The sequence below is a fragment of the Vidua chalybeata genome, chromosome 19, assembly GCF_026979565.1.
Source record: "Vidua chalybeata isolate OUT-0048 chromosome 19, bVidCha1 merged haplotype, whole genome shotgun sequence".
Taxonomy (NCBI): domain Eukaryota; kingdom Metazoa; phylum Chordata; class Aves; order Passeriformes; family Viduidae; genus Vidua; species Vidua chalybeata.
In genome coordinates this window covers 5,522,940-5,548,379 of record NC_071548.1, presented here as the reverse complement: position 1 = coordinate 5,548,379, position 25,440 = coordinate 5,522,940, and the positions used below count along the sequence as shown (strand labels likewise).

At 46.5% G+C, this 25,440-nt stretch overlaps 2 protein-coding genes across 5 annotated transcripts in view; one reads left to right on the top strand and one right to left on the bottom strand.

Annotated features, from left to right (window-relative positions):
* Positions 1–236: 236 nt before the first annotated feature.
* On the bottom strand, positions 237–5,249 carry NAT9 (N-acetyltransferase 9 (putative)). The gene is made up of 6 exons (XM_053960362.1): positions 4,886–5,249; positions 3,526–3,635; positions 2,441–2,575; positions 2,131–2,190; positions 1,861–1,955; positions 237–1,773 (listed from the first exon to the last, which is right to left on the bottom strand). Exons 1-6 carry the CDS (start codon positions 4,960–4,962, stop codon positions 1,627–1,629), a joined length of 624 nt encoding a protein of 207 aa, XP_053816337.1. The 5' UTR covers positions 4,963–5,249; the 3' UTR covers positions 237–1,626.
* A 510-nt stretch (positions 5,250–5,759) lies between these two features.
* TMEM104 (transmembrane protein 104) overlaps positions 5,760–25,440 on the top strand; it is a 43,777-nt gene continuing 24,096 nt past the window's right edge. Inside the window, exons 1-9 of one of the 4 annotated variants that reach the window (XM_053960355.1) lie at positions 5,869–5,915; positions 6,771–6,964; positions 7,099–7,237; positions 9,056–9,177; positions 11,054–11,135; positions 12,043–12,139; positions 12,527–12,607; positions 16,863–16,962; positions 17,742–17,847. In XM_053960355.1, the coding sequence (XP_053816330.1) occupies positions 7,193–7,237; positions 9,056–9,177; positions 11,054–11,135; positions 12,043–12,139; positions 12,527–12,607; positions 16,863–16,962; positions 17,742–17,847 (633 nt within the window). In that variant the 5' untranslated portion in view covers positions 5,869–5,915; positions 6,771–6,964; positions 7,099–7,192. Of the gene's footprint in view, positions 5,916–6,770; positions 6,965–7,098; positions 7,238–9,055; positions 9,178–11,053; positions 11,136–12,042; positions 12,140–12,526; positions 12,608–16,862; positions 16,963–17,738; positions 17,848–25,440 lie in introns of all 4 variants that reach the window. The other 3 variants (XM_053960352.1, XM_053960353.1, XM_053960354.1) reach the window with 3 other exon arrangements.

The window sequence follows — 25,440 nt, the reverse complement described above, 5'->3', positions numbered from 1 at the left end:
GGTTTTAGGGGAGCAAATCCCAGCCCAGCTAGACCTCTCCTGCCGGTTTGGCCTTGCTCCTTTGGCAGAGGGATGAGACACTTCACGGAAGGAGCACCAGAGCCAGCAGTTCACCCAGCAGGTTCTGCAAATCCTGTGCTGGAGGACAGAATCCATTTCTGCCTGCAGCAGGTGATGAGGAGCAGGAGGATTAGTAGCCCTTGTCATGGTAATCCCAGCAGGAAGTAGAGCTGCTCTTCACTTTATTACCACACAAAGCTTTCACTACAAACTAAATACTCATTTAAAATGCCATGATACACTGTTCCCACACTTGGCTTTAATATTAGTCACAGGAATCATGTATTTAAATTAGTTAAAATTGGAAAACTAAAGCCCCCAGGACCTAAAAATACAGGCACGGCAACACTAAAAATTCCACAGACTGCCAATCTCCAAAACATCCCTCGGCAAATCTGAAATCTTCCATCACTGAAACAGGTAATTTGTGGTCTAGGATTAGTCATTACAGTTGCTGTTACAGTATGAAAACGCACAGGAGCATCAGTTACCCTTCTTACCTTCTGTCCTCTCCTCTTAGCAGCTTCCCTGCTGTGGACAGTGTGCATAGGGCAGGACAGGTCAGGCTGAGTAACTGCACAGGGAAGTTTGTCCAGTGGGAGTTAGGCAAGTGCCTCTTTCATACATGGATCTCAGATCTACTGCAGCAGAGGCTGCATAACTCCTGCCCTAAATAGATCTGTCCTCCAATAAGAGGTATTTCCCCCACATTCATCTTTATCTTAGTGGAGAGCAGCAAATGGACCCTCCAGGCTCAACAGAGCAAGTCCTGAGCTGGTGGAAGAAGGGAGCTGTCTCCTTTCAGTGTGTTCTCCTCCTTACTTTCATCAAAGCAGCCAAGAAAATGTAGTGCAAGAATATGGAGCAGTCCTGAAGCTGAAGGGGATTTGTCTCAGAAGCCTCCTGCAGCTCTCAGCCCCCTCCTAGTGGTGGGGCTCAGCTCCAGCCTTGATCAGCCAATATCAACAATTTCCATCATATTAACTTGCCCTTTGTTTGTGCTCAGCCACATCTGAGCTTCTCCCTGCCAGAACCCAGCAGTGCTCCCCCTGCAACTTACCAGACTCCAGGAAACTGGGTTTAAAGAGTCTCTGCTGTCCTTTGCAACTTATAAACCACTTTTTGAGCTGCCAAAGAAAGCAGCTTACCCCATGTAGTGCTCAGGCACCTCAGATATTTGTGATTTTTTTTTTTTTTTTTATTCAAGAGTAAAAAAGAATGAGTTGCCAGTACATGAAACCTTGCTGATGAATCCTGATTTAAGAGCACCGGGAGAAGTTTCTGCTTGTCCAGGAATCAACTGCTGGTGATTTTAGGCTCTGTTGGAACAGCAAATCAGAGTAATTCCTAGCCAAACCTGTGAGTTAGTGGCTGTTCCCCATGACCAAATTTCAGGCAGTAACCCTGGCTGGCGAAGCAAAGTGCAAAATTGACAAGATGACAAAGCAGCTGAAGGAGACAGATGAGAACAGTTCCAGTGTTGGCTCTCTGGTGTCCTCCACACCCAGACCTTGCAACAATGTCCAACTTCTCCCTGGAAACCCAGCTGGTGCCTGGAGGCGTCTGTCAGGTGTCCAGCACCCCAGCTGGCTGCTTCAGCTCAGCATAACTCTTCTCCTCCACGTGGTTTGTCTGCTCCAGGAGCCACTGTCTCTCCTGGTCACTGACATCCAGCCTCAACGTCACCTCCTGGAAAATGCTGTTCACAGCAACCTGCAGCACACACAGAGAAAGCAGCTCAACCCCAGCCAAAGGGCAAATGCTGCTCACATTCTCTGGGGAGATGGACTGTTACTGCACCTCCTTAAAGTGAAGCTTTTTGAACATGCAGATACTGGCTTCATTTTCCTGACCAATCTTAGCCTCAAACTTGGTGATCCCCAGTTTTCTCACTCCTGCAGGAGAAATCAGAGAGAGGCACTTCTACTGTGTGTCACATCCATAAAAGCACAGGACTCCAGTTGTGGGGCAGATGCATCCCTTACTAGTCTGCCTGTATCACTGGGAATTATGTGCTTCCACATCCCAGCCCCACCACACTCCTGTTCCCGTGCACTGAGCCACCCTCACCATAGGCCATCATCAGCAGAGTTGCCTCCTTGCCAAACCCTCGGCCACGGCAGTTGGGCTCTGAAAGAGACAGCAGAGTCAGCATCCAGTTAGGGGAGACAAACCAGCCACACTAGACACTTCTCAGAAGTGGCTGTGACCTGGACACACCATGGACTGATCAGGGCTGAACAGCCATGGTAAAGCATGAGAATAAAAAGCTGATAAAATAAAAAGCAGGAATATCAACATCTCTCTGCAGCATGCAGCTCCAGTGACAGAGCCCCAAGCTATGAAGCAGTTTTTTGCAGGTAGCTATTGCAAAAGCTACCTGCAATCATGATTTCAATCTCGCCCACAGTTGGGTCCTCGGCGTTGGTGAGGAAGAGATTCACATCCCCAACCATGGAGTTCTCCTCTGACTGCTCAGGCCAGCGCTCTGAGTCCAGCACGATGAAGGTGCACTCTGGGGAAAACAAGAATGTGGCAGCATCTTCAGAGTGTGCTGATAATTATTCCTAAATTACCAAAGAATGAGATTAAAGGTGCACGATGGTCAGAGGAATAACAGTTTCCACGTGTTAACAGCAAGGAGGAGTTAGTAATTTGGCTTCCCACACCAGGTGTGCCTGTTCCCACCTGCAGAAATGAAAGAAATACTTGGAAAAACCTGTTGTGAGGGTGACACGGACACCAAGACTAGAAACAGCTTGTGGAAGAAGTGTGAAAACTTCCTTCCCATGTCTGAGGTCTCCTTGCCTTACCTTACTCAGCAGCAAGTTGGGGCAAAGAATTATTTTGGTGCACAAGAGGCTGAGACTGCGTGATTCACCTGGCCCATGTTATTACAGCTCTGAGTAAGGTTTTTTTATGCCACCTAAGACAAATGCTCCAGACTGAGGTCTTTGCCAGCTTCAGTATTTTCCAGCTCACTAAATTTCTACCAGGCTTTTATGGGCAGTGATTCATTACCTGTAGGAGAGTGAGGGAACCGATTTAGTCAACACACCTCAACCAAGTGATCACAAAATCATACAATTTATCAAGGAGAAATACAACCTCCTTCTACCTTTTTGCAAAGATCAGACCTGGGGAGTGTTGGCTGTGCAGGAGTGATGCTTAATGATTTTTAGCTCAGTACAAAATGCTGTGGGAAATGAATCACTACAGTCTCTGGAAAATTGCATAAAAAAGACACAAACAGCTCGAGGAAGTAGATATTGTCTACTTCCCTGAATATATATCAGCTGTAATGAGAAAACCAGTTCAAGCTGCTGTTGTAGAAAGTGTCACATCCCCTCTGGTTTAGGGGAACTCACTCACAGGGCACTCCCAGCTCACTGTAGGTCCTTCCCAGAATGGAAAGGACCTGCTCACCACTCCCACCCTCCCTCAGAAAGCATTCCAGGTGCTCACTGTCAGCATCATCCCGCCAGCTGCGCTGCATTTCGTACTCCTGCTCCAGGCTGAGGGGCTCCGAGGCTGTCAGCCGCTGCAGCTCCTCCGACTGCATCCACTCGTGGTACCTGGCAATGGACCCAGCCCCACATCACTGACCCAGCTGCAGCACCTCAGAAGGACCCCTCCCAGTGCTCTAAGGGTCAGGCCATCACAAAGCAGCTCTGGAAACACCAGCTCAGCTTTTGTGGCAACTTAAAATGTATCCACAAGCCTCTGTCCCTTACGGAACACAGTGCTGTCTGGAAATTTAGGAAGTTTGCCTGTTCTGTGGCTTTGTCTGGAGTGCCCAATGCACACCTGATGTTCACAGAACCACAGAATCACTAGACTGGAAGAGACCTTCAAGATCATCGAGTCCAACCCAGCACCAACACCTCAACTAAACCCTGGCACTGAGTGCCACATCCAGGCTTTTCTTAAACACACCTAGGGATGGTGACTCCACCACCTCCCTGGACAGGCCATTCCAGAACTTTATCACCCTTTCTGTAAAAAACTTCTTCCCAATATCAACCTAAATTTCCCTTGGTGCAGCTTGAGACTGTGTCCTCTGGTTCTGTCAGTTGCTGCTTGGAGAAAGAGACCAACCCCACCTGGCCACAGGAGCTGTAGAGAGTGATGAGGTCACCTCTGAGTCTCCTTTTCTCCAGGCTGAACATCCCCAGCTCCCTCAGCTGTTCCTCACAGGGTTTGTGTTCCCAGCCCTTCACCAACCTCACTGCCTCCTCTGGACACGCTCAAGCATCTCAACGTCCTTCCCAAACAGAGGGGCCAGAAGTGAACACAGCACTCGAGGTGTGGCCACACCAGTGCCAAGGATAGAATGACCTCCCTGCTCCTGCTGGCCACACCATTCCTGATCCAGGAATGTTTTTGAGTTCTGGTGCATTTCATCCCAAGCAACACTGACAACAGCACCTCCTGGACACTGACAAAACACTAACGCTGGTATCTTTTGCTGTTTTACTTTACAAACTGTTGGCACGCCTAATTTATCAAACATCCACCTGGCTTTACACGCTGAAGCTTTGCTCTTCCACTGTCACCAGGGAAAGGCCTCAATGAACAGAAGAACTGCTGTGTTCCTTCAGAGCCAGGTGGCACAGGTGAAGTTCTCCCTGACAGCAGAGCTGGCACAGAGCACAGCTGTGACAGGGATGGTGCTGCCGGGCACTGAGGGTACCTCACTCACTGATTCACGGGGGAAGCGGGCCCTGCAGATGGCAGTCACCTTTCCTGACCCCAACGCTGTCTTCAAAGGGAGAAGTGGAATCAGACCATGCAGGAGCGTCCGAGGAGGACACGGGGCACGTACCGGGGCACGTGTGCAGGGGTGTAGGGCACCAGCGTCACCTTCTTTCCTCGCAGCACCACGTCCTGGTTAATCTTCATGGCCTCTGCACTAAGGGAGAGACCCAACACCCCACTCCGTGTCTCCGGCGAGGCCAAAGGATGGGGCAACGGGGCCTGGGGCCTTTCGGGAGCGAGAGGCGGCTCTCACAGTCCGGATCTCCCAGGTCGCACCAATATGCCCGCACTAACACGCCCGAATCCCTGTTCCGACATCCCGACGAGAGCCCCGGGGCTGGGGAGGGGATCCGGGACCGAGGGGAATCGGCACCAGTACCCACCCTACGCCCTTCCACGCATGCGCAGATACCGCGGGGCCTTCCCGCCACGAAGTGTGTGGCGTCATCGACCCGCCCCTTGTAACCACGCCCCTTTCGTGCCTCACCCACGCCCCGCCTCCCCACGACTCCACCCCATTGCCCCGCCTATGGCCCTGCGAGGCCCCGCCTCTTCCTCGCCCCGCCTCTTCCTCGGCCCCGCCTCTTCCTCGGCCCCGCCTCTTCCTCGGCCCCGCCTCTTCCTCGGCCCCGCCTCTTCCTCGGCCCCGCCTCTTCCTCGGCCCCGCTTCTCCCGTGCCCCAATCACGATCGGTGCCTTCACCCTGTCCCCGCCCCCGCTCCATCCCCGCCCCGCTCTTGCCTTTCCTGGACACGCCCCTTTCCGGCACGACCACGCCCCTCTCTGCCCCACCTCCTTTTCGGTGCCACGCCCCCTTCTGGGCCGCGCCCATTCTTGCTCACGCCCCTTTTAGGCCACGCCCCATCCCCTCCCGTGCTCCGCCCCTTACCCTCACCCAATCGCGGCCGCCACCTTCACCCCGCCCCGCCCCGCGAGGCTGTCACATGCGCGGAAGGCCCCCCTCTCGGGCAGCGCGTGCGCTGTGAGTGCCCCCGCGCGGCCGGGGGCGGGGCCGCGGCCGCCGGCACGAGCCGCTGGAGCTGGTAAGGGGCCGGGGGTCCCAGGGGGCCTCGGGCGGGACGCGGCCCTCAGACGAGGTTTGGGCGCGGCCCTGTGTGGGGATAGCGTGGGAACAGGGCTGGGAAGGGGCTCGACGGGCGGGGAGAGGGCGAGAGAGGGTCCTGGTGTGGGTGTGTGCACCGGAGCGGCGGGACCCGGGCCTGGGGAGAAGGCCGTGGGGTGAGGGGGAAACTGCCAGGGTTGTCGGCGCTCTGTGGGGCGGGGAGAGTTCCCCTGGAGAGGGCAGGGGGTGCAAGCAGCGTTCTGTCTGTGGTACAGGCCCGGGGGGAGCCAGGCCGGGGTAAGGCCGGGGGGCCCTGGTGTCGCTTTCCCCCGCCTAGGGTGGGGGCCTGCACGGGGACACGCTGGCCCCGGCCGCGTTCCGGAGTGTCCGTTTTCTTGTTGCTTGCTCTGTGTTTGCCTAGCTTGTCTTCATTGTTTTGAGCCGAGGTGTGTTGTAAAAGGTGATGTTTGAGCTCTCCTCCTGAGGCTGGTCCAGTTATGACCTCAGTGAGCTATGTTGCCTGGTTATTTTCTGGCATTCAGCGTGGGTGTGCAAGCTTAAAACTGGATTTTTTTAGTGGAGCTCAGCTTGTGCTGATGGTTTGTCCCAGCTGGTATGGCTAAGTAGGAGCACATGTAGAAGTGTGAAGCCCTTAATTCAATTATGGCTAGTTATTGATACTGAAACCTTCCAGAAGGCTTCGGTTCTCCCATACATGTCTAGTTTATTTGAAACAATGCAAAGCTTCCCAAATACTTCTGCTTTGGAACTGTTGGTGCATGGAAAGCATCTTGGTGTATCTTTAATAGGTCCCATATTTTCATTTATCTACTTATTTCTGTACTTGAATTTAGGAGGAGAGACTTTAGGCTGTTTTTTTGATTTGTAGGAGGCACATGTTTGCAAGGAATAGTAGCTGCATGAGAAGCAGCAGTTTGCGATCATCCTCAAGGCAGGCATTTTTCCTCTTGAGCTTTCAGTTGTCTGGAACAGCCCCTCTGGCTGTTTGGAGAAGATGAATTTTGGTCATCATATGCTGTGAAAGGGCAGGGCCTTTTGGTTGCCTTTAAACCAGTTTAACAGGTATGAAAACTTTTCACAGAGTATTGAACCACCGTGAGTGGGGTCTGTCTGAAGGGCAAGATCCTGCTGAAGTCTATTCAAATACCAGAAAGATGATGTGCCAAAGCTAACATGTGTGTTCTTCCTTTTTCCAGCAAAAATAACACAGGTTAAAGGTGACAGAAGTTGAAAACACCCTCCCAAAAATACCCTTCTGGCTTTCCTCTGGGTTTCCCCACCATCTCCAGGATGGCAGGTGGCATCACTGATACCGGAGAGCTTTACTCTCCCTATGTAAGTTCCACTGCTGGTGGGTTTGGTCACAGGTTTTGTTTTTTTTCAAAATCCTTTTTCCTCAGCATTGCGTTTACAAATCCTCCTTCCTCATGGACATAACCTCAGCATTTCAGGAGATGGTGGAGGTCAAAGGGCAGTTAAAGATGCTTAGTGTTTGTAGTTATATGTTTTTTTTTTTTACATCTCAGATCACTTTTCATAAGGTAAAGGGATGATGTGTGCTTAAAGTATAGATCTAAAAGTGCTAGAAAGAGCTTCATGTCCTATACCAGCTCTTCATCCTTTTGCCCACTTTCTTATATTTTGTTAATGTTTTCATCGACCCAACTTGTCATTGGCATAGCCAGGGTGGACTGGGACATTGAAACTATCCCACTTTCTTCACTTTTGTTGCTTTATGTAAACATTTTCCCCTGAGTTTCTCAAAGTTTACTTAGCTGCAGCTGTTGCAGTAATTGGTTTTATACCACTTCAATGGAAGTGAGTAATTTAGAGGTTTCTTCCCTGTAATGTGGTGTCCTGTGCAACTGCAGAGCCAATTACTACTTTCCTATACTACTGGAAATACCAGTTTTCATAGCCACAAGTCTTCACGAAATGTCAGCTTTTAAAAACAGCACTTTGTAAACACTTTTTTTTTTTAAGTGAACTCAATAAATTTAGAACCAGCCCTGAAGTCTGTGTGTTGGATTTTTAATGCTTTAAAATTTTCATCTCCATGTTAATGATTAAATGTAGGAGAAGTGGATATTAGGCTGCAGAAATAGGTCACAACTGAGAAAATGGAGAAGTAAGACAGTAACTGGGATGTCTGGACCCTCAAGGATTAGTGTCACCTGCTCATACATTGTTATGCTGGTGCTGCATGAATTTCCTAGAGTAATCTCAAAGGCTGAGGCTCTCCTCTTTCCCTGAAGGTGTCTAACCCAGCTGAACATTACAGGCACCATCCTAATTTCTGGCTGACCAAAGGAAAAATTATCCTTCCAGGATGTTCAGCAAAAGATGAATTTGCTGTGCTTATGCCAGTGAAGTGCTCTCAGGGTCACTGGGGAATCATTCTCCTGATGTTAATTGCTCCACGCCCAGAAAAGTCTGCTCATACACAGCTCTTTACTGGCTTTCCTCTGGAGAGACTCTGACCTATATTAAAAAAAAAAAAACACTAAAGCACAACAACTTTGGCAGTTCTTGATCCTTAATTGAGCTAAATTCTTAGCCTGGGGGGGGGTGGGTCCTGTCCATGTGCAGAGTTCTCTTTTGTCTCTGGACACTGAAAAAACTCATTGCCAGAGAAGATAAAATCCTTTCCCTTCAGGAAGTAAAATCCCTTCTTCACAATATGCTCAGCTTCTTACTGGTAAAATGGCAAGCAGGCTTTGAATTAGAATTCTGTTTGGATATTTCCAGCTTGACTGAGAATAAAAGGTCCTGAAAGGTACATAGCCATAACTACTTGTGTTCAGGTCAGAAAAAAAGGAGAGACCCCAACCCACAGCACAGACCTTCTGGTAGAAGGCAGTGATTTGAAAACAAACAAACAAAAAAAAAGTCTCATGCACTTTATAACTTCAGAAGCAAGACAGAAAAAAAAATTAAAATAATTAGAAAAATGGAGAGGAATATCTGTTTCTCCAGAAATGTGCTGACACCCACATTGTTCTCTTTGGATTTCAGTCCCTTCCTCCAATTATTTCTCACATGGACTTGTTCCCACCCTGCTGGCTCAGGGATTGCCCTCTCCATTTTAAGATGTGAGGTGTTTTGGATGATTCCTGATTCCACTCTGATGCTGGATCATGTGGCTGATTGCAGGTTGGCCTGGTGTACATGTTCAACCTCATTGTCGGAACGGGAGCCCTGACCATGCCCAAGGCCTTTGCCACAGCAGGGTGGCTCGTCAGCCTCATCCTCCTGATGTTCCTGGGATTTATGAGGTAGGATGTGTGTGTGTGTCTTTAGGGGACTGGGCAGTTCAGCTGAGTGAGGACAGTGTAAAGACTTCTGCTGTTTTCCTGTGTGCTCTGTCCCTCTGTTCCTTGAGTGTTGATTTCTGCGATGGTGTTGCCTGTGGACCTGATTTGGAGAGATGCACTTCCTGACTCTCTGGTACATCCCATTTCCTGACGTATGGGAAGGACTTTTCCTCCAGTCCAGAGTCTCCTGGGACCTTTATCCCTGCTACCTTTTTGCCATTGTCCTCACTGTGGATCCATTCCATGCTTGCCTCTGTCACAGATCAGTTCCCCAAATATCAACCAGGTCGCAGGTGGCACATGGTCAAATCTTTACTTTGTGACTTGCAGATGTGTAAGCTTTCTCTTGGCTTCTGGCAATGCTCTCACAGCTGAGTGTTAGGAACACAAATTCCTGTATAGCCAGACCTGTCTTAGCCCCTCCAGACCTTTGCTGCTCAAGACTCTGGAGATGGTCTCCTGCTTGTCATGCTGGTTCACTGTGAGCCCCTGCCCAGGTGCCTCCCTGCTGGAGCAGCAGGTGGAGCTGAAGGCTGTGGATACAGTACTGATTTCTAAGGAGTTACTGCTACAATTGCCATCTTCTGGTGGGCTGGGAATCCCTGCTCTCTTCTTGTTTGGTTTTAAAATAAAATAAAACTAATTTCCCTCCTGCCATTTGTACAAATGGACTTTTGAAGTGCCAGCCTTTTCAGTAACCAATTCTGTCAGCCTGAATGTGCCTTTGGTTTGGAGGCAGAGCTTTTGGAATCTGTTCTGTGCTGCAGTTCAGGGTGACTGTATGGTCAAATGCTTGTGACTGCCCCACCTCAGAGCTGGGTGCTGCAAAGGCTCGGTAAAATGATATCTGTGGGGTTACCAGTAACTGGGAGCTTTAGGACCAATTCCTTTTAGCTACATTAGTTTAAAAGCATGAATTCACCATATAGAATTCAGCACCAGCAGACAATCCTTCAAGGTCAGCAGGAGAGCACAAACCTCCAGATCTGTGTACCAGAACTGCACTGAATTAAGCTCAGAAGACACAGCTCAAAGTGCTGCATGCCTTGGGAGCTCTGTTGCTTTTGTTCTGGTACTTGTGACTTCCTCATGCCCACTGGGCACCTTTGGTGCAGGAAAAGCCTGGGCGGAAATTGCTACACAGGCCTCAGCATTTCCTTTTATTCTTGCAAAACTGATCTCTTATTTTAACTTGATAGGCAAGTCCAGTTCCTGAAGCAGTGAGAAAACAGTTTAAAGCCTTAAATAACATTGATTTGAGGGGGTTTTAAAATTTATTGATTAATATTACAGGGCTGGTTTTAGCTGAGATAATGATATTCATTCCATCAGAGGCTCTCCCTGGACAGCTTTTCCACTGGCCTACAGTATTTACCTGTATGTGTGATGTGCTCCTTCTTATATTGCTGCTTTGCTTCTGATGCCATGTGTAAGATTCTTTAACAGACCAGAGTACCTTTGCCATGAGTTTCAGAGTAGAGCTGGGTTTGTCTTTGGTTCTAAAAAGAGGAAGGAAACTTGCTTTCTAGCAAAGGTCAAAGTTCTCTTGCTGTCTTCAACCCACAGGAACACCAGGAATGTGCCTTCCAAATATCTAAAGTGTCTTAATATATCTGAAGGTGTGTTATATTTTACTGCATATTGTGGTCTGCTTGAACACCTGAATCTCAAGAGCAGAAGAGAGCAATAAACTGAGATGAAACACTGTCAAAACTGTGTGGGGAGCTGGCAACAGGATTGTTTTGGTTTGTTTGTTTTCTCCTACAAACAGATGGGAATTATTCTCCATCTCTCTTGACTATTACTGATGATATCAAATGAATTCTTCTCTCTGCAGCTATATGACTACAACCTTTGTGGTGGAAGCCATGGCTGCTGCAAATGCCCAGCTGAGATGGAAGAGAATGGAAAAACGCAAGGTTTGTGTGGGGTTTAATTCTTCTTTTCCTCCTGTTTTATCACATAGGATTTTCCTGGCATTCCCTTGCATCTTTGCCTTGTCTCGTTACTAACTCTAAGGAAATAAATTTCTATTGTACTTAACTTTGCCATATAAAATATAGCTGTTAGCTCCCTGTGGGGTTGCTCATTAAAGACAGGATTTTCTGCTTCTGCTTTGAAAAATCTCTTGTGCTGTTCACATTTCTTACTGATCGCGCTCTCCTTGCCCAGAAGCACTGCTCAATGAATGTGGAGAGGTGGCAGCCAATATATTGGTGCTATTTGGAGTGTGCTGAGGACTATAAATCCTTGCTGATCTCAGGTCATTTAACTGGGACAGGCTGGGATGTCCTTGCTGTTACTTGGGCAGTATCCCAGGTTGTGGACAGTTCTGAATTATGTCCTTGCTGTAAAACTTACTTGTAGTTTTACTGGATCAGAGGGAGGCATGATTGTTTGCACTGATTTAGACCCCTGGCTTGGTGTTAGTGGGATATAGTTAGGAGCTAGACCTGCTTGTGTTAGCTAGATATGCTTGGATTTTTTTTTTTTCTCCCAGTTCTGCAACACTGCAGATCTTCCTTAAGTTTCCAACTTCCTTGTGCCACTTATTGCTACATGAATTAGGCAGTGTTGCTGTATTTGTGTGTGTGACCTGGGGCTGGGACAGCAGAGCCTGTCATTTACTTCACCCTGTTCTACTAGTGTCCTCTTCTGCCCTCCACAGCATCCTCTGGGTTCCCTGGGATTGCATTTGCTTGCATGTCCTCCCCTCCTGTTTGGGACTTTCCTTTGAGTGTCTGAAAGTGACCATGACACTGGGAGTGGCACAGCCTATACTGTGGATAGCAGATATCTCAGCAGTGGTCTGGTCTTTTCATCTAGGAGGATGATGAAGATTCTTCCTCTGGAGTGTCTGACAGTGATGTTCTCCTCCAAGATGGCTATGAGCGAGCAGAGACACGGCCTATCCTGTCAGTTCGTGAGTACCCAGTTCATGCTTTCACTGGTATGAGGCCTCTTCTCTGCAGACAGTGTTCCAGTGGAACTCCTCTGTCCATTTCACCCTTACTTCCACATGCTGTCGTCCCAAAGTCCTCAGCACTTGCAAGATAAGATGCATTGAGAATTCAGTTTGCCTTCTGCAGCCTGATAAAAGATCTTTTCCCTCTACATCACTAAGATGAGAACATTTTATTTTCTAAACAACTTAGACTAGCTTCAGCAGAGTAATTGGCCCAGTGACTCTGCAGCTGTGGAGTTTTACATACTGTCCTTCAAACTGCTACTAGAGGTTCCCAAGTACCCAGGTAATCTTAGGGCTTAGTGGAGGGACTGGTTGAAACACTTCTTGTTTTTTAACTTGCAGAGAGACGTAGCTCAGCCAATATCTTTGAAATCACTGAGAGGGTAGAAATGGGCCAGATGGCTTCCATGTTCTTCAATAAAGGTAAGTGATGAACATTTTCAAAAGTCCCTTTGGGTCCTCCTGCATGTTGTGTGTATGGCTGTTCTGTAAGTTTGCATGCTTCTCAGTGTGGGTTTGCATCCTAACTTTGTGATAATTCCACCCAGATGTGCTGTTCCTTCTCTCTGTGGACTGTATTCATCCTCCTGTGTGATGTTTCTGTAAAGTTTTTATGGGCCAGGTGGGCCAGAACCTGCTGTGGCGGGCATGGAACCACCAAAACAGTGCAGGTTATGGGAGCAGTGTCTTGTTACAGGCAAGTGTAAGTCAGTGCCTTTTCTGACTGCAATTCACCTACCTCTGAACTGCATGTATCCTCTGTGATCTCCACTTTCTGAAGCAGTAGACCACAGCTGTAATGTTTTCCAGTTGCATTTTGGTTGTAGCATTTGAGAATAAGACATTCAGGCTTTCCTGAGCCTTGTAGATAGCAGTCTGAAGGAGACTTCTGATAGGAGCTTCTAGGAACTGTCTGCACCTGGGCAATTATCAAGAGATCTGGGACACGAACTGCTGAAGAGGTCCCTGCTGAGGATGTGATAGGCAGCTGGCTTGTCTTTTTGCTTTTAAATGTCTTTTGTATGCCAGGGAACAAACTTGTAACCCTGTTGTAATAAAGCCCCATCCATTGCTGCGTGTGATAGAAATGCAAACCACAGTGTTGAGGATTCTGAAACCTGTAAAGCAGAACAATGAAATGCTGTACAGAGCCAGAACATCATCAGACACCATGGCTGTGCAGTTTTGAGCCTGTCAGGCCCCATTTTTTGTGGAAAATGATGTTTTCCCTTGTTCGCTGGCCATTTTGCAAAGAGGTAATGGAAGGCTGGGTTTTTTCCACTACATTACATCAGTGTATACCAGCACAAAGCTGTTGCCTCTGAAGGACAGCTGGGCTTAAGGAGTGAATATTCTTTGAACTTTTATTTTTTGCTTTTAAAGTTAATTGAAAAAAAAACTTCTTAATTTTCCTGCATGCCCCTTCTGGGATTTTGTAGATTTGAATCACTGAGGACTATCAAAATAATCCACCTTGGACTAGGCTGCCACGTTTTTAGTCAGAGAAGTGAAGTGTATCAGAAACATCTTGTTCTTGGTCTTGGCTGTACCACTGAGTAGTTATGACCTAGGGCAAGTTTTCTTGCTTGTTTGCTTTGCTATGTGTAAAATATGGTTACACATCCCTGTCTCATGAGGCTCCTCTGAGGAGTAATATTTGAGAAGTGCTTTAAGAACAATCATGTAACAGGGTTTAGCTGTATTGCTGAGGATTGGGCTGTGGAGGGATGGGGGGATCACAGGAGCCAGAGTGTTCTCACCAAGTTTCAGGAGGCCCCTTGTTTGCATGTGCTTCATAGAGGAGCTGGAAAGGACCCCCAGGAGCCAGGCAGGTTCTGGGCCTCTCTGGTACTCAGCCAGTAGAGGGTGTTGGGAATACGTGTCCTCTCTCCATCAGCACTGATGTAGCTTCTGAGCAAAGTGAAATAAACTGCTTAGTACTCTTAAATCTTAATCCCTCTTCTTAATGTTGCTTTAGCCAGACTTATCTGATTTCTGTGTTAGGGATCCTCTCCAGGGTCTACTCAGCCCATCACAAAGGGGTGAATCTATCTGCAGGAAGGTGGCTGGAACAGCTACAGGCCATGGCACTTGTGACTTCCAGATGGGATGAGGTGCCCACAGCAAAGGACCTGGGGCAGCTGTAACTCATTTGCTGCTTTCCCTATGTCAGAGCTCAGCAGTGAGGCTCTATCCCTGTCACTGATTCAGAGACACCCTCTGGCCTGTGAGTGGCTGCAGAGACAAACAGGTGAAGGACTTCCCTCTGCAGGAGGTGCTGAGGTGCTCCCTCCCCACAGCTGCACAGAAAGGTCTTCAGCAAAGGCAGCTGCTCAGTGACCACTTAGTGCTGAGAACCTGGGCCATACTGGGGAATTCCCAGCTCCAAGAACCAGCCTGTGAGGTTTCACAGCTGGCAAATGTCTGGATGTTTACAAAGTATGGATCAAAACCCAAGATGATGGAGGGCTTTACAGCCTCCAGAGGAAAGGCTGATGAAAGCTATGCAGTAGACCTCAAAACCCCTGATTTCTAGTGAGTTTTTTGCTCCTTTCCCTTGACTGATTTTTATTTTCAACAATCTGACAGGCAGTGAATCTGCAGTCCTAGAGGTAAGCTGGGGATAAATCTCAATTTCAGATTGTCTGCTTCTTAAAGGGAGCTGACTTAGGTTTAGGCTGTGAAGAGACTGTGCTCTTTTGAAAGAGCTGGCTCTGAAAAACTACTTTTTTTCTTGATTTGATTTTTTTTGTTTGTTTTTTAATATTAGGTGCTTTCTTCTGGGACTGAGCAGTCATTTATTGCAGTAATAGATTCTAGGCACATCTGTCACGCTGTTTCCTCACAGGAAGTCATTGCTTTTTTTTCACCTCATTTTGTACCAAGTAATGAAAGTATTGATCAGGGAGGGTCAGCAGCAGTTTATAAAATAACTGATGCTAAAGTGTTCCTGTCTTAGAGCAGAGTGTCACCTCTGCTTCCTGCAGACAGAGAGGTCTGCATTGGAATGGTGGTGCTGCTGGGTACTGGCTGGTGCTGCTGTGGCTTAGCTGGTCATGTCAGCTTTATTTTGTGTGTGTGGGGCAGCTGAGTCCCAAGACCAGTCGCAGATGTCAAAATAGAATATCTGAGTCCGTCTAGTCCTCAGGTTTGTTTCTCTGCAGCTTATGTCCTATCTCAGATATTTTTTAAAACCTTCAACCCTTCTTAATGGGAAATTGGAAAGACTGGTAGGTAGTTTGTTGCTGTCTTCAGAACAGCACAGAGACTTCCTAACTGTGAAGACATCTTTAACAGAGCAAGAAAACAATGGGAGAACTATATAGAATGATCTGACAATTTCTGTAGTAAATCCATTTGTCTCCAGGAACAGCTCTAGAACAGTGATTTAGTGTGCTTACTGTACAGAAGCAGGGAAGCTGATACAGCCCCTTTCATGCTAAGCAGGCTCAGCATATGGAATAATTTATTTAAGCAAAGGAGAATGCCTAATAATGTTTCCTGACATCCAGAGCTCCAGGGGCAGTATGATGGCAAAACATGGTAAAGCTTTGGGGCACCCAGGCACTGAATGAGTCTTTAGTCCCGCAGCAGTGTTGTCCTTTTTTGATAGTTGTCACAGTTGTGGGTGTGAGTTTACTCAAGCTACCCTGGGATTAAGCATCAGGTGGCATCACAACTTGAAAGTATGGGCAGGATTCTTGAGCTGTTTTCCTTCAATGTCAACTTCCTAAATTAAATACATTTGAGGCTTTTATTCTGAAACTCATCTGACTCTGAAATAAAATATCTTGCAATTTGTTGGTGAGATTTATAGAGGCTTGCAAGAAGAGAATCCTGGAGTATCATCAAACATTTCTTTATCCCTTTAGATTTTACCTCTTCACAGCGGTGTCTTCTTATGCCTCAGTAAGGCTGTTCCGTGCACCCAGTTAATTTGTGTAAGATTTTCTTTTAATCTCACAGGTGAAGGCAGGGCAAGCTTTAAATTAAAAATAATTAAAAAAAAAAAAAAACAAACCAGAAAAAACTTATTCGCATAAAATGAGTAGGGGCAGGAACAGTGTATATGGTGGCATAAGGGTAAGTGGGACGCAGAAACAATTTTAAAGCTTTGCAGGATTGTACCTTGGCTCAAGTTTCCAGTGGTAGGGAATCTCCCAAAGCCAGCTCCATTTCAGCCCATTGGAATTTGAGCTCTGCAGGGCTAAATCCCTACAGGTCCATATTGTAAAGGTCCTGCAGGTTTGCAGTCAGAGGATTTGGAATCAGCAGAGCCTAGAAACATTCTCTCTGCATTTCACTTTGTCAGGCTGTGCTCACACTGAGTCTGAGAGCATCACCCGGATGTTTGCCTGTGGCTGTTCAGAACTGACAGCTTCGTCTGGCAGGTGACTTATGTGAGACCTGTTGGTCTTGTCTGCAGGATGGGCTTGAACCAGAGGGTTTATTTAGTGTCAGTACCAGGTATTGAAGGAAGCAGAGTGGAGCTCTAAGACCCCTCATGCCCCATCAGTTCTTGTTCTATGGTAAGTTCCCTAAGCTTGGGTGGTTTGCTGCAGAAACTGTGGAGGCAAATGGTGATTTAAGATCTTAAAAATTTTGTATATGTGAAGTGCAGAGAACAAGAGTCTCTGTGAACTCTGCTGAATCTGGACAATATTTTCTTTTTCTGCAGTGGGTGTCAACCTCTTCTATTTCTGCATAATTATCTACCTCTATGGAGATCTGGCAATCTATGCAGCAGCGGTGCCAGTCTCCCTAATGCAGGTGACCTGGTAAGTGTGCTTACACCTGAGGGGCTGTGTGTTGCCAGGGAACAGGGCAGGCTTAGGGTTTGATGGGGTGATAAGTCTTACTAGGATCAACTGTACTTTCCAAAGCATGGGGTGGAGAAATGACTCAAGGACAGCTCATCTTTTGTGGGTGGGTGGTGAAGTTGTTTTGTATTCCCCACCTGAGTGCCTGCTGCCTGACTGCAAAGTAGCTGACCTGGTCCCAGACAAGTGCTCAGGTGTGAAGTATTTCCAGCTTCAGCACTTGCAGACATGAGACTTGTTGCTCCATAGTTTGACTGCAATATTCTGCAATATGTTGCCTTCTCTCTCTCTTTGGGTAAGAGTTGAGGGGTGTGATTCTTACTAAGCCTGAGGCCAGTGAGTGGTGACAGTACATGGACTTAGCTCTGGACTGGGAGTGGTGCCTTTCTCAAAGAAACATATAATAAGAAAGATTGGTTTGATCAAAACTGGGTTGGATTTGGACTTCAGTCTTGAAAATGGAAAACCTCAGCAATCCATCAAAGATTTAAGCTCACCAGCTTGATGATTAAATGAGAAAACTTGTGAATAAGTGCAGGCAATCCAAGAATTTGTCTTTAAACCTCTGGTACTCAGTGACTCGCTGTGTTACACTGTCCAGAAAATGTAAAGGAGTGTGACCAGAGACAGAGAGAAGGATTGGCGTCTGCTCATTCTTCTTTCTTGAATGCAGGAGAGGGGAAGACATCTGCTAGGAGTTAATTATTCTCTTTTGTTTCTCCCTCCTTTCCCAGCAGTGTCACTGGCAACCATTCTTGCAGTGTTGGAGACAGCACAAAGTACAATGACACAGACAAGTGCTGGGGGCCAATTCGAAGGATTGATGCTTACAGGCTGTATCTGGTGAGCTTCTGGAATGGGGATAACCACTGTTGCCATTTAAACTCTGCTTCTAGTGCATAGGGAATTTTTTTCTTGTAGAAATAATGTAGTTCAAGTGAACAACAGAATATGAAACTTTTGGTTCAGTCTGACGTTTTTGACCAAATACCCACTCCCTATTCTTGGTGACATGGCTGTGTTTTAACTAGTTGGCCATCAGAATGATCCTTATGGTTTTGAATTTGAATTCTGTCCATCTTGGTGTTTAGTTTTATATTGCTTAAGCAGGTGAGATATTTTTGCCAAAGGCTGGGTTTTTCTTCACTGTTTTTTTCAGTGGCTGGCTAATTAATACTTGCTTGGAGGTAATTGTTGTCAAGATACTGAAGTATATTAAACTCACTTGAATGCTTTAGAATATAAAATACCCACAGTTGGAAGGGACTCACAAGGATCATTGAGGCCATTCTTTATGTGAATAAAATTGTTAATGCTGCAGGAGAATTTGCTACTTGAAAGACGATGGAAACAACCAGCTTAGACAACATCCAATGCTATACACTGCCTTAGTAATAGCTTTGTCTAGTTCAGGATTGTCTATTGCATCTAATGCTGTGCTGGGGTTCTGCTCTGAACCCAGGGTTTTTCCCAGAGGATAATGAACATGGCTTCTTTAGAGCCTGGGGAGTGCTGAGTGCTTGTATTTGGAGACAGATGTTGGTAGGGCAAAATGGGAGGAGGAAAGGATGCTAGTGCTCCATAGTGTGGCTTCTGTTAAGGGTCTTAGTGAGAATTTAAAGTAAAAGGAATGAGGGTGGCTACACGTGTGCAGAGAAATCCAGAGGTAATTTTTGAGTTAGTACATTATGGACATGCAGTGGAGCACATCCAGTGTCACAGCAAAAGTAAGAGCTGGGTCTCAGAAATATTAGTGAATGTCAAAGTCTAGTTAATTATTTAAGAGAAATATTATTGCTTTATTGAATTCTGTCTTGGTCTGTTCCTTTAAAACTTCTAGAAGATTGAAGATTTCCTTCCTGAATTTCAATAACTCTTCCTGACCCAGCAGAAGGAGCTAGTCAGAAAAGGCAGGCATACATTAATTACTGCCTGTGTCTCTCACATATTATGTCTATAATTCATGACGATAATTGTTGTTAGGACTTGCAAAATTTAAAAAATTAAGACTGTGTAAGCATTAGGCTTGAAGTCTGTGTACATAACTCTCAGAGGAGCTTTTCCCTCTGCTTGTCTTGTGGATTTGGAGAATAAATATCTGCAAAGTCTTTGCTAGTGGTTAATTCTTTCCTGTTCTGTAACTGGGATGAGGCTTCAGTGTTGTTCTCTATGCCCTCTTAGGTGGAGGGTGAGATTATTTGTGGGAGAACAGACCAGTCTGTAGTGGGTTACTGGTTACAGTTCTCACAATCACTATTTTCAGGATACTTCTGGGTGTTAGCATTATCTCTAAGTTCTGCTTTTCTGTTAAAAGTCTCTAATGCCTCTTACTGGGTGAGGATGGGAGTAAACTGGAACTTGTTCTGCCTCCAGCTCTTCTGGTCCCATTCCCTGCTTGACCTGTGTGATATTCTCCAGAAAACAGAGAGGATGGTGACCTCTTTAGAGAGGGATAAGAGATGTAATCATTTATAAAACACTCACACCACAGTACTGACCCTGGTTTTGAGTTTGGGGTGCCTGCAAAGTGGCTATGCTGGTGAATATTTTTCACCTGCTGTCCTGGTTAATATTTTCCCCACTGTCCTGTTTGTAGTGTGGACAACTAGTGACCAGTTGAGCTCTTAAAATTTCTGAGAGAAATCTGGGGATGGGACAGCAGGGCAAGAAAGGCACTTGACTTCAAGCAAAAAAAATTAGTAGCAAACCATTGTAATTATCTCTACATATTTTGTACAAGCTTCTTGTGTATAGAAGTAGAGTTTTGAACATGCTAAAAAAGCTGAAATCTGCCTGTCTGAAGGGGAAAATGCAACATGAAGGAGGAGAGATGCATCAAGAGCACAGCTTCTCTTGGTCCCAGGGGATCATACCATAGAGAGCTATTCTCTTTTCTTAACTTTCTATTTTGAATTCATGCCTGATGGAATGATTCAGGTTCCACATTTCAGTGGACAAACAAGGTCTCTTTTTGCAAACAAGTTCCCCTGTGGCAAGGGGACAGATGGACGCTGTGATCCCAAAAGAGAGCAGCTGAGTTTTGGATCAGCCCTTTTGTCCTAGATGCCTGCCTCTAGTTTTCCTACCTTATCTTAGTACTGTACTTAGGTTTAAGTGACTTTTAGGAGGAAGATGTGTGGATGTACTGAAACATCTTGCCTGTTCCAGTGAAGCAGTTCTCTGGAAGTCGTGTTATATTTCATACTCTGTGCATGACCCTACAGAAAACCTATTTTGGAGGAGAATAATCTATTTGAGGTTTTCTGGACAAATGGTGCCAATGGGAGCTGCTTTGCCAAGTCCCACCAGTCTGCCAAAGACCCGTGCTGCCTTCCTCCTGTCAACTTTTTCTCTCCCAACACTGTGTCTTCTTTTAGACAAAACCATTTCAAACATTGACTCTTCAAGCTAGGGATGGAGAGAGGAATAATGGCTGACATAAAAATCCTTTTTCACGCCTTATTGTCTGAAAAGGCTTTTGGAAACTGTCTCTGCTCTGATTACTGTGAATGGAAGCTGAAAACTATGTACATAATGAGAATATTTAGATAGATTAAATTCTTCTCTTGAGACTTGCTTGTCTGTGCAGCATCTTTATTGCTGCTCCAAGATTTCACACCTAAATGTGTCTGCAGAGTCTTCAGAGATTGCTAGGCCCCTATTAACCTTTGTCTGAACAAATGGTTGTCTCGCTTCTTGTTTATAAATTGCTTTGGAAAATAAAAACTTGCAAAACAAATAAGTGCATGCAAGTGCAGGAAACATGTAAGTAGACTTTTGCTCCTGTCCCATCACCTGCTGCTAATATTTGCCTCCTTTTTGGGACCATAAGAGACTTAGGAGGTTTGAAGGGTGAGCCTTGCTGTGCTGTTCTACTCCTGTGAGGGCAGCACCCTGCAGGACAAATTTTCCTCCAAGGAACATGTGTGTTGGGCAGCCCAGCAACCTTGTTTAAGGCAGGCAGTGATCACAGTTAAAGCAGATCGATGGCTTTCTATCTTTGCTTCAGACCTGTTACCACCCTGCCATGTCCTCAACAGCTGGAGTGACTGACTCCCAAGTCCCTTGGCTGTCTCTGGCAATGCTGAGGACAGGGTCACATTCTCTCAGTGCTGAATTCACACTTCATTGCAGCTGCTTGATCGTGCTCTCTGTAGGTTCCACTGGGCTGTGCTGGGGAGCTCGTGGGGAAGGGGCAGCAGATTTAAGTTTCAGATCTTTCATTGTAACACTTCCTTGTCTTTCTGTTGAAGTCATGTGTGAATGTGATATGATAGTCCCTGTTTCTAGAAAGCAGGTACTGAGATAAATAAGAGGTTAAATCCTGGGGATCACCAGCCATTCGGAGTGTTTGATCCAAACTGTGTTCATGACCTGGCAAACAATGCTTCTGTTCTGTACCAAGGCAGCCGTTGAGGCTGATGCCTCTACTCTGTTCTCAGCCCTCCTCTTCTGGCAGTCTGGGACATAGTGTCTTCCCATGATGGAAAGGAAATAGCTTAAATTCTCAAGGGGAGCCTCGTGCCTTTCAGAAGAGGCAGTGGCACAGGTACTCCTGGTAGCCTGGCTCCAGTAGCGCGTCAAAGCCACCAGGTGCATCTGTTCCGTCTGAGTCTCTGATGGTTTTTTTAGCTGATTGGGAAAGGGACGTGGCATCCGGTATCCGCTTGTGCCGGTTCACAGATGCTGCAGTATCGCAGGCAGCCCAGCGGGTGCAGGCCAGGCGAGGATGGGAGCGCAGATGGTTTAATGGAGATTATCCCAGTTGGAAACGTGCTTGTGCAGTGAATAAAATGAGCAGGCTCACAGGCGCTCGCTGTCCCTCTTCAGGAGGGGACAATGTCACCCCAGCCCAACACTCTGGTCGGTGACCAGAGCGGGGCTGGGCTGCAGCTGCAGGAGGCTGTGCAGGGGGGTGAAGGGGTGGTCTGAGGACATGCGTGCTGTTGTACCAGTGCTCAGTACCGGCAGAACTTAATTGGCAAATGCAAAGGCTGAACTGATAAGTGTTGCTGTGGATCCCGTCAGCCTTGGTGCGGTGCTGCCTTCCCGGCTCGCTCCAGCTGCAGGCTGGAGTGCTGGGCTTTGTGTGCCTGCTCCACATGCTCTGCTTCCCTCCAAGGCATTTCTCCTTCCTGGCTCTGCCTGTGCCCTGCTCTGGGTAAAGGTATCTCAGATTATTGTTGTCAAAATAGATCTTTCCAAATGCATTGACCTGCACTGGGGCAGTTTTATCAGCTTGTTTGATACACTATGCTCTTGTGGCCTCTCCGTCCATTGTTGGCTTCTGTTTGTTTCTCTTTTTTTTGGTTGTTTTATATTTTGCCTCCCAGCAGTGATATGAGAGGAGCCCTCGTGGCAGTACTTGAACATCCATGCTTGAGCTAAGCTGTCTGTTTCCAAGTGGGAGCTGGAGCAGCAGAGCTGGAGCAGTGCTGCAAGCAGAGTGCTTCTTCCAAGGGCACCTGGGCTTTCTCCACTGTTCCCTTTGCAGCAAGTGCTTTTCCTCTGCCCTGCCTTCCTCAGCTGTGCCCTGCAGCAACATTTGGTAATAAATGGGTCACAGCTGTCTCTTGGATATTTATTTTTACAGGTCTCAATGTCTAGAGACCTTAAGAACCTGTGGTGGGGAAGAAAGCTGCCTCAGTGGCAGGAGCTGGACCAGGGAGGGCTGATTTCACAGCGCATCAATCAAAAAGGTTTGGAGTGCTTGTCCTGGGCTCCCAGAGTGAGCCAGTAAAAAGGAAGAAAAGCTGGTGGAAGGTTATCCTGGTGGTGTGAAGTCATCATCTTGTTTAAATAAATTGCTTAAACTGTAGCATTGCTGTGTTCTAGGTTACTTCAGCTTGCAGTAAGGATGCAGCAGGACTGGGGCACCATTAGCTTGTCACCCTGCATATCCTATAAGTTATTCATGGTAAGACTTTCTTGCCAAAAATATTGCATTATATTCCTTACCACAAATGCTTTGATGTGGTTTACTATGATACTGATAGAAATAGAAATAAATGTACAAAAAAGGCAGCTGCTACTTCTATGCATAAAGGCAGTTCTGAAAGCCTTCAGAGTAAGAAAAAAGCTTTTCAAGAGTCCAGAATATTGTGCCATTTCTGTGTATACAGGCCACCTGAGTTTTGAAGCATTGCTGTGACACAAGAGGAATTAGTACTGCATTATGTATCAATATCAGTAGGCCAAATTGTTATAGGTGCCCCTGAAATACAGCTTTGCTTGGCTAAAAGCCCTGACTCAGAGGCTGACTGGAGTCTTCTCATGCCTCTCGTGTACTCTGCTTCCAAAAAGTAAGGTCAGTTAAGTTGTTGCTTTGGTCTGAAGTGGTTGAAGAGGGATAGGAGCCAAGTTCTGCTGAAATAAATGGTGTCTGGATGTGGGATGTGAAGGCAAGTCTCAGCTCTTTTTATTGTGCAACTAATAGGTTGAAATTGGCACACAGCCTTGTTAATATGGCATAAATCCTGCCTCCTTCATCCTGTTCTGTTCTTCTGTGGTCTCATCAATAAATCCTTTCAATTGCTTGCTCATCATATGCCTGTGACAGATAAACTGGCTCTATTGGGGGTTGCCACACTCCTTGTGTTTCCTAATGCAAAGGGATCTTCAGATAATAACTGGCCTTGTGAAAAAGAGGTTCCTCCTGAGCCGTCAGGAGGAGAGGCAGATGAGTGTGGTGTTGTGGAAGTGAAATACAAACTTGTTGTGCCAGTGACCTAAGAGCTGGAGTTCATCTTCTGATGGGTGATTTTTCTTGCTTCCTTGTAACTGATGGCATTTTGAGTAAAAGAAATACCAGCCACAAGGCAAACACTGGGTGAGAGAATTGGCCTTTGGGACCAGACTGAAGCAACTGCAAGACCACACTTTGAAGTAACTAACGTTAATGGATTAGCTTGTCTCTCTTCACTGGAAAATCAATAGTGCAGGGGACTGGAATGTGTTTTCTGTACAGAGCTGTCTGTTCACTTCACAATGAGAAGTGGGTTTTTCCTAAGTGGAGCTTGGGTTGTGCTTGTCACTTGTATGCTGAGCTTTTCCAAAGGACCAATTATGTCCCTCTGGTGCCTCCAGCAGGCTGGCAAGGGCTGTCTGGAAGGGAACGGTGCTGTGGTGCTGCTTGAATGCATGGCCAGGTGTGCTGCAGGTGCTACCAAGGCCTTCAGAGAAGCAAGGTGCAAGAGATGCAGAGATAGAATGGGCAGAGGCCATCAGTGAGCTCAGACACTCTTGGCTTCCCCAAGGAAGAATATCCTGTACACTTTAGTGCTTGGTTTGACTTAGGTGGTGTTGGATGGTGATGATGAACCTTGCAAACAAACCAACTAAACAGACTAGGTGAAGCAGTGGCTTTACATAGATCTGTGTTTGCTTTTCTGTACATTCTGCAGTTGGGAGCTCACCAGAGGTGATGCTGGGCTCAAACCACAGCCCTGCTGCGCAGCACAGCCACCTTGCCAAGGCTGAGAGGCCGTACTGCTGCCTTCCCTGAATAAAGCTGTCCTTTGGAGTCAGTTCACTTGGGCAGCAAGGCACCAAAGCTGACACTGTTCTCTCCTGATACTGGAGACCAATCTCTCCTGAATAGGGCAGGTGTCAGAACTAATATATGTGATCACCCACTCCTACAGGGAGTGGTAAAGGTTTAAAAAGGGCCTTTTAAAATTCCTTTCTTGGACTAGGCTGTTCCAGCAAAGCCACAAATCTTATGTTTTCAGAACATTGGTAGAAAATAAGTAATAAATAGATTTCTGTGCGGTGTTACTTTTTGCAGTGATTGTGACAGCATCCTAGGAACCAGAGCTGGAGAAGATCTGTTAAGTCAGTTAAACAATCCTCTGGGAAATGCAATATAAGCCTTTTTCTTAACAGCATATTTTACAGTATTCTGTTTGGTGCTTTAGCACCAGCTTTGTTTTTAAACAGAGGTCTGACCTTGCTGCCTGCCTGATTCACATAATTGTTTTCATCTAGTAAGACAGCAGTCTTGATCTCTCATCCCCTGAAATTACCATTAATTCTTTAATAATACAGGCAGAAAGTATCAGGACTGCAGAACTGTGCAGTTCTGCTGCTATGAACATTATCTGCTGTAGAGGAAAGCTCTGGGCAGACCCATGTATCTTTTTACTCCTAAATAAGTCTGCAACTTAATGCCATCCTAAATTGCACTGCATGTCTGAGATCACTAATGCTCTTGTCCAAAAATGTGGATTTTTGGACTACATCAGCAAATCCCACACGTAGCTCATGCTTCTGTAAGCAGGACTATAAATACAAATAATGCAGCTGGGATTTATCTTGTAAGTTGAAGTCGGTATAATGCTCTGGGGCAGAGCTGTTCTCCCAAGCCTGTTGCACCTGTTTGGTGTGCACTGTGCAGGGAGGAAGGCTGGAAGTGAACAGACACCCCACTAGCCCTGG

Bases quoted from the DNA above. Each gene is read 5' to 3' on its own strand.
- NAT9 (XM_053960362.1), bottom strand. From the start codon at position 4,962: ATGAAGATTAACCAGGACGTGGTGCTGCGAGGAAAGAAGGTGACGCTG. The intron at 3,636-4,885 runs GTACGTGCCCCG...GTCCATTGCCAG, and splicing joins ACCCCTGCACACGTGCCCCG to GTACCACGAGTGGATGCAGT. The intron at 2,576-3,525 runs GTGAGCACCTGG...TGTTTTCCCCAG, and splicing joins CTGGCGGGATGATGCTGACA to AGTGCACCTTCATCGTGCTG.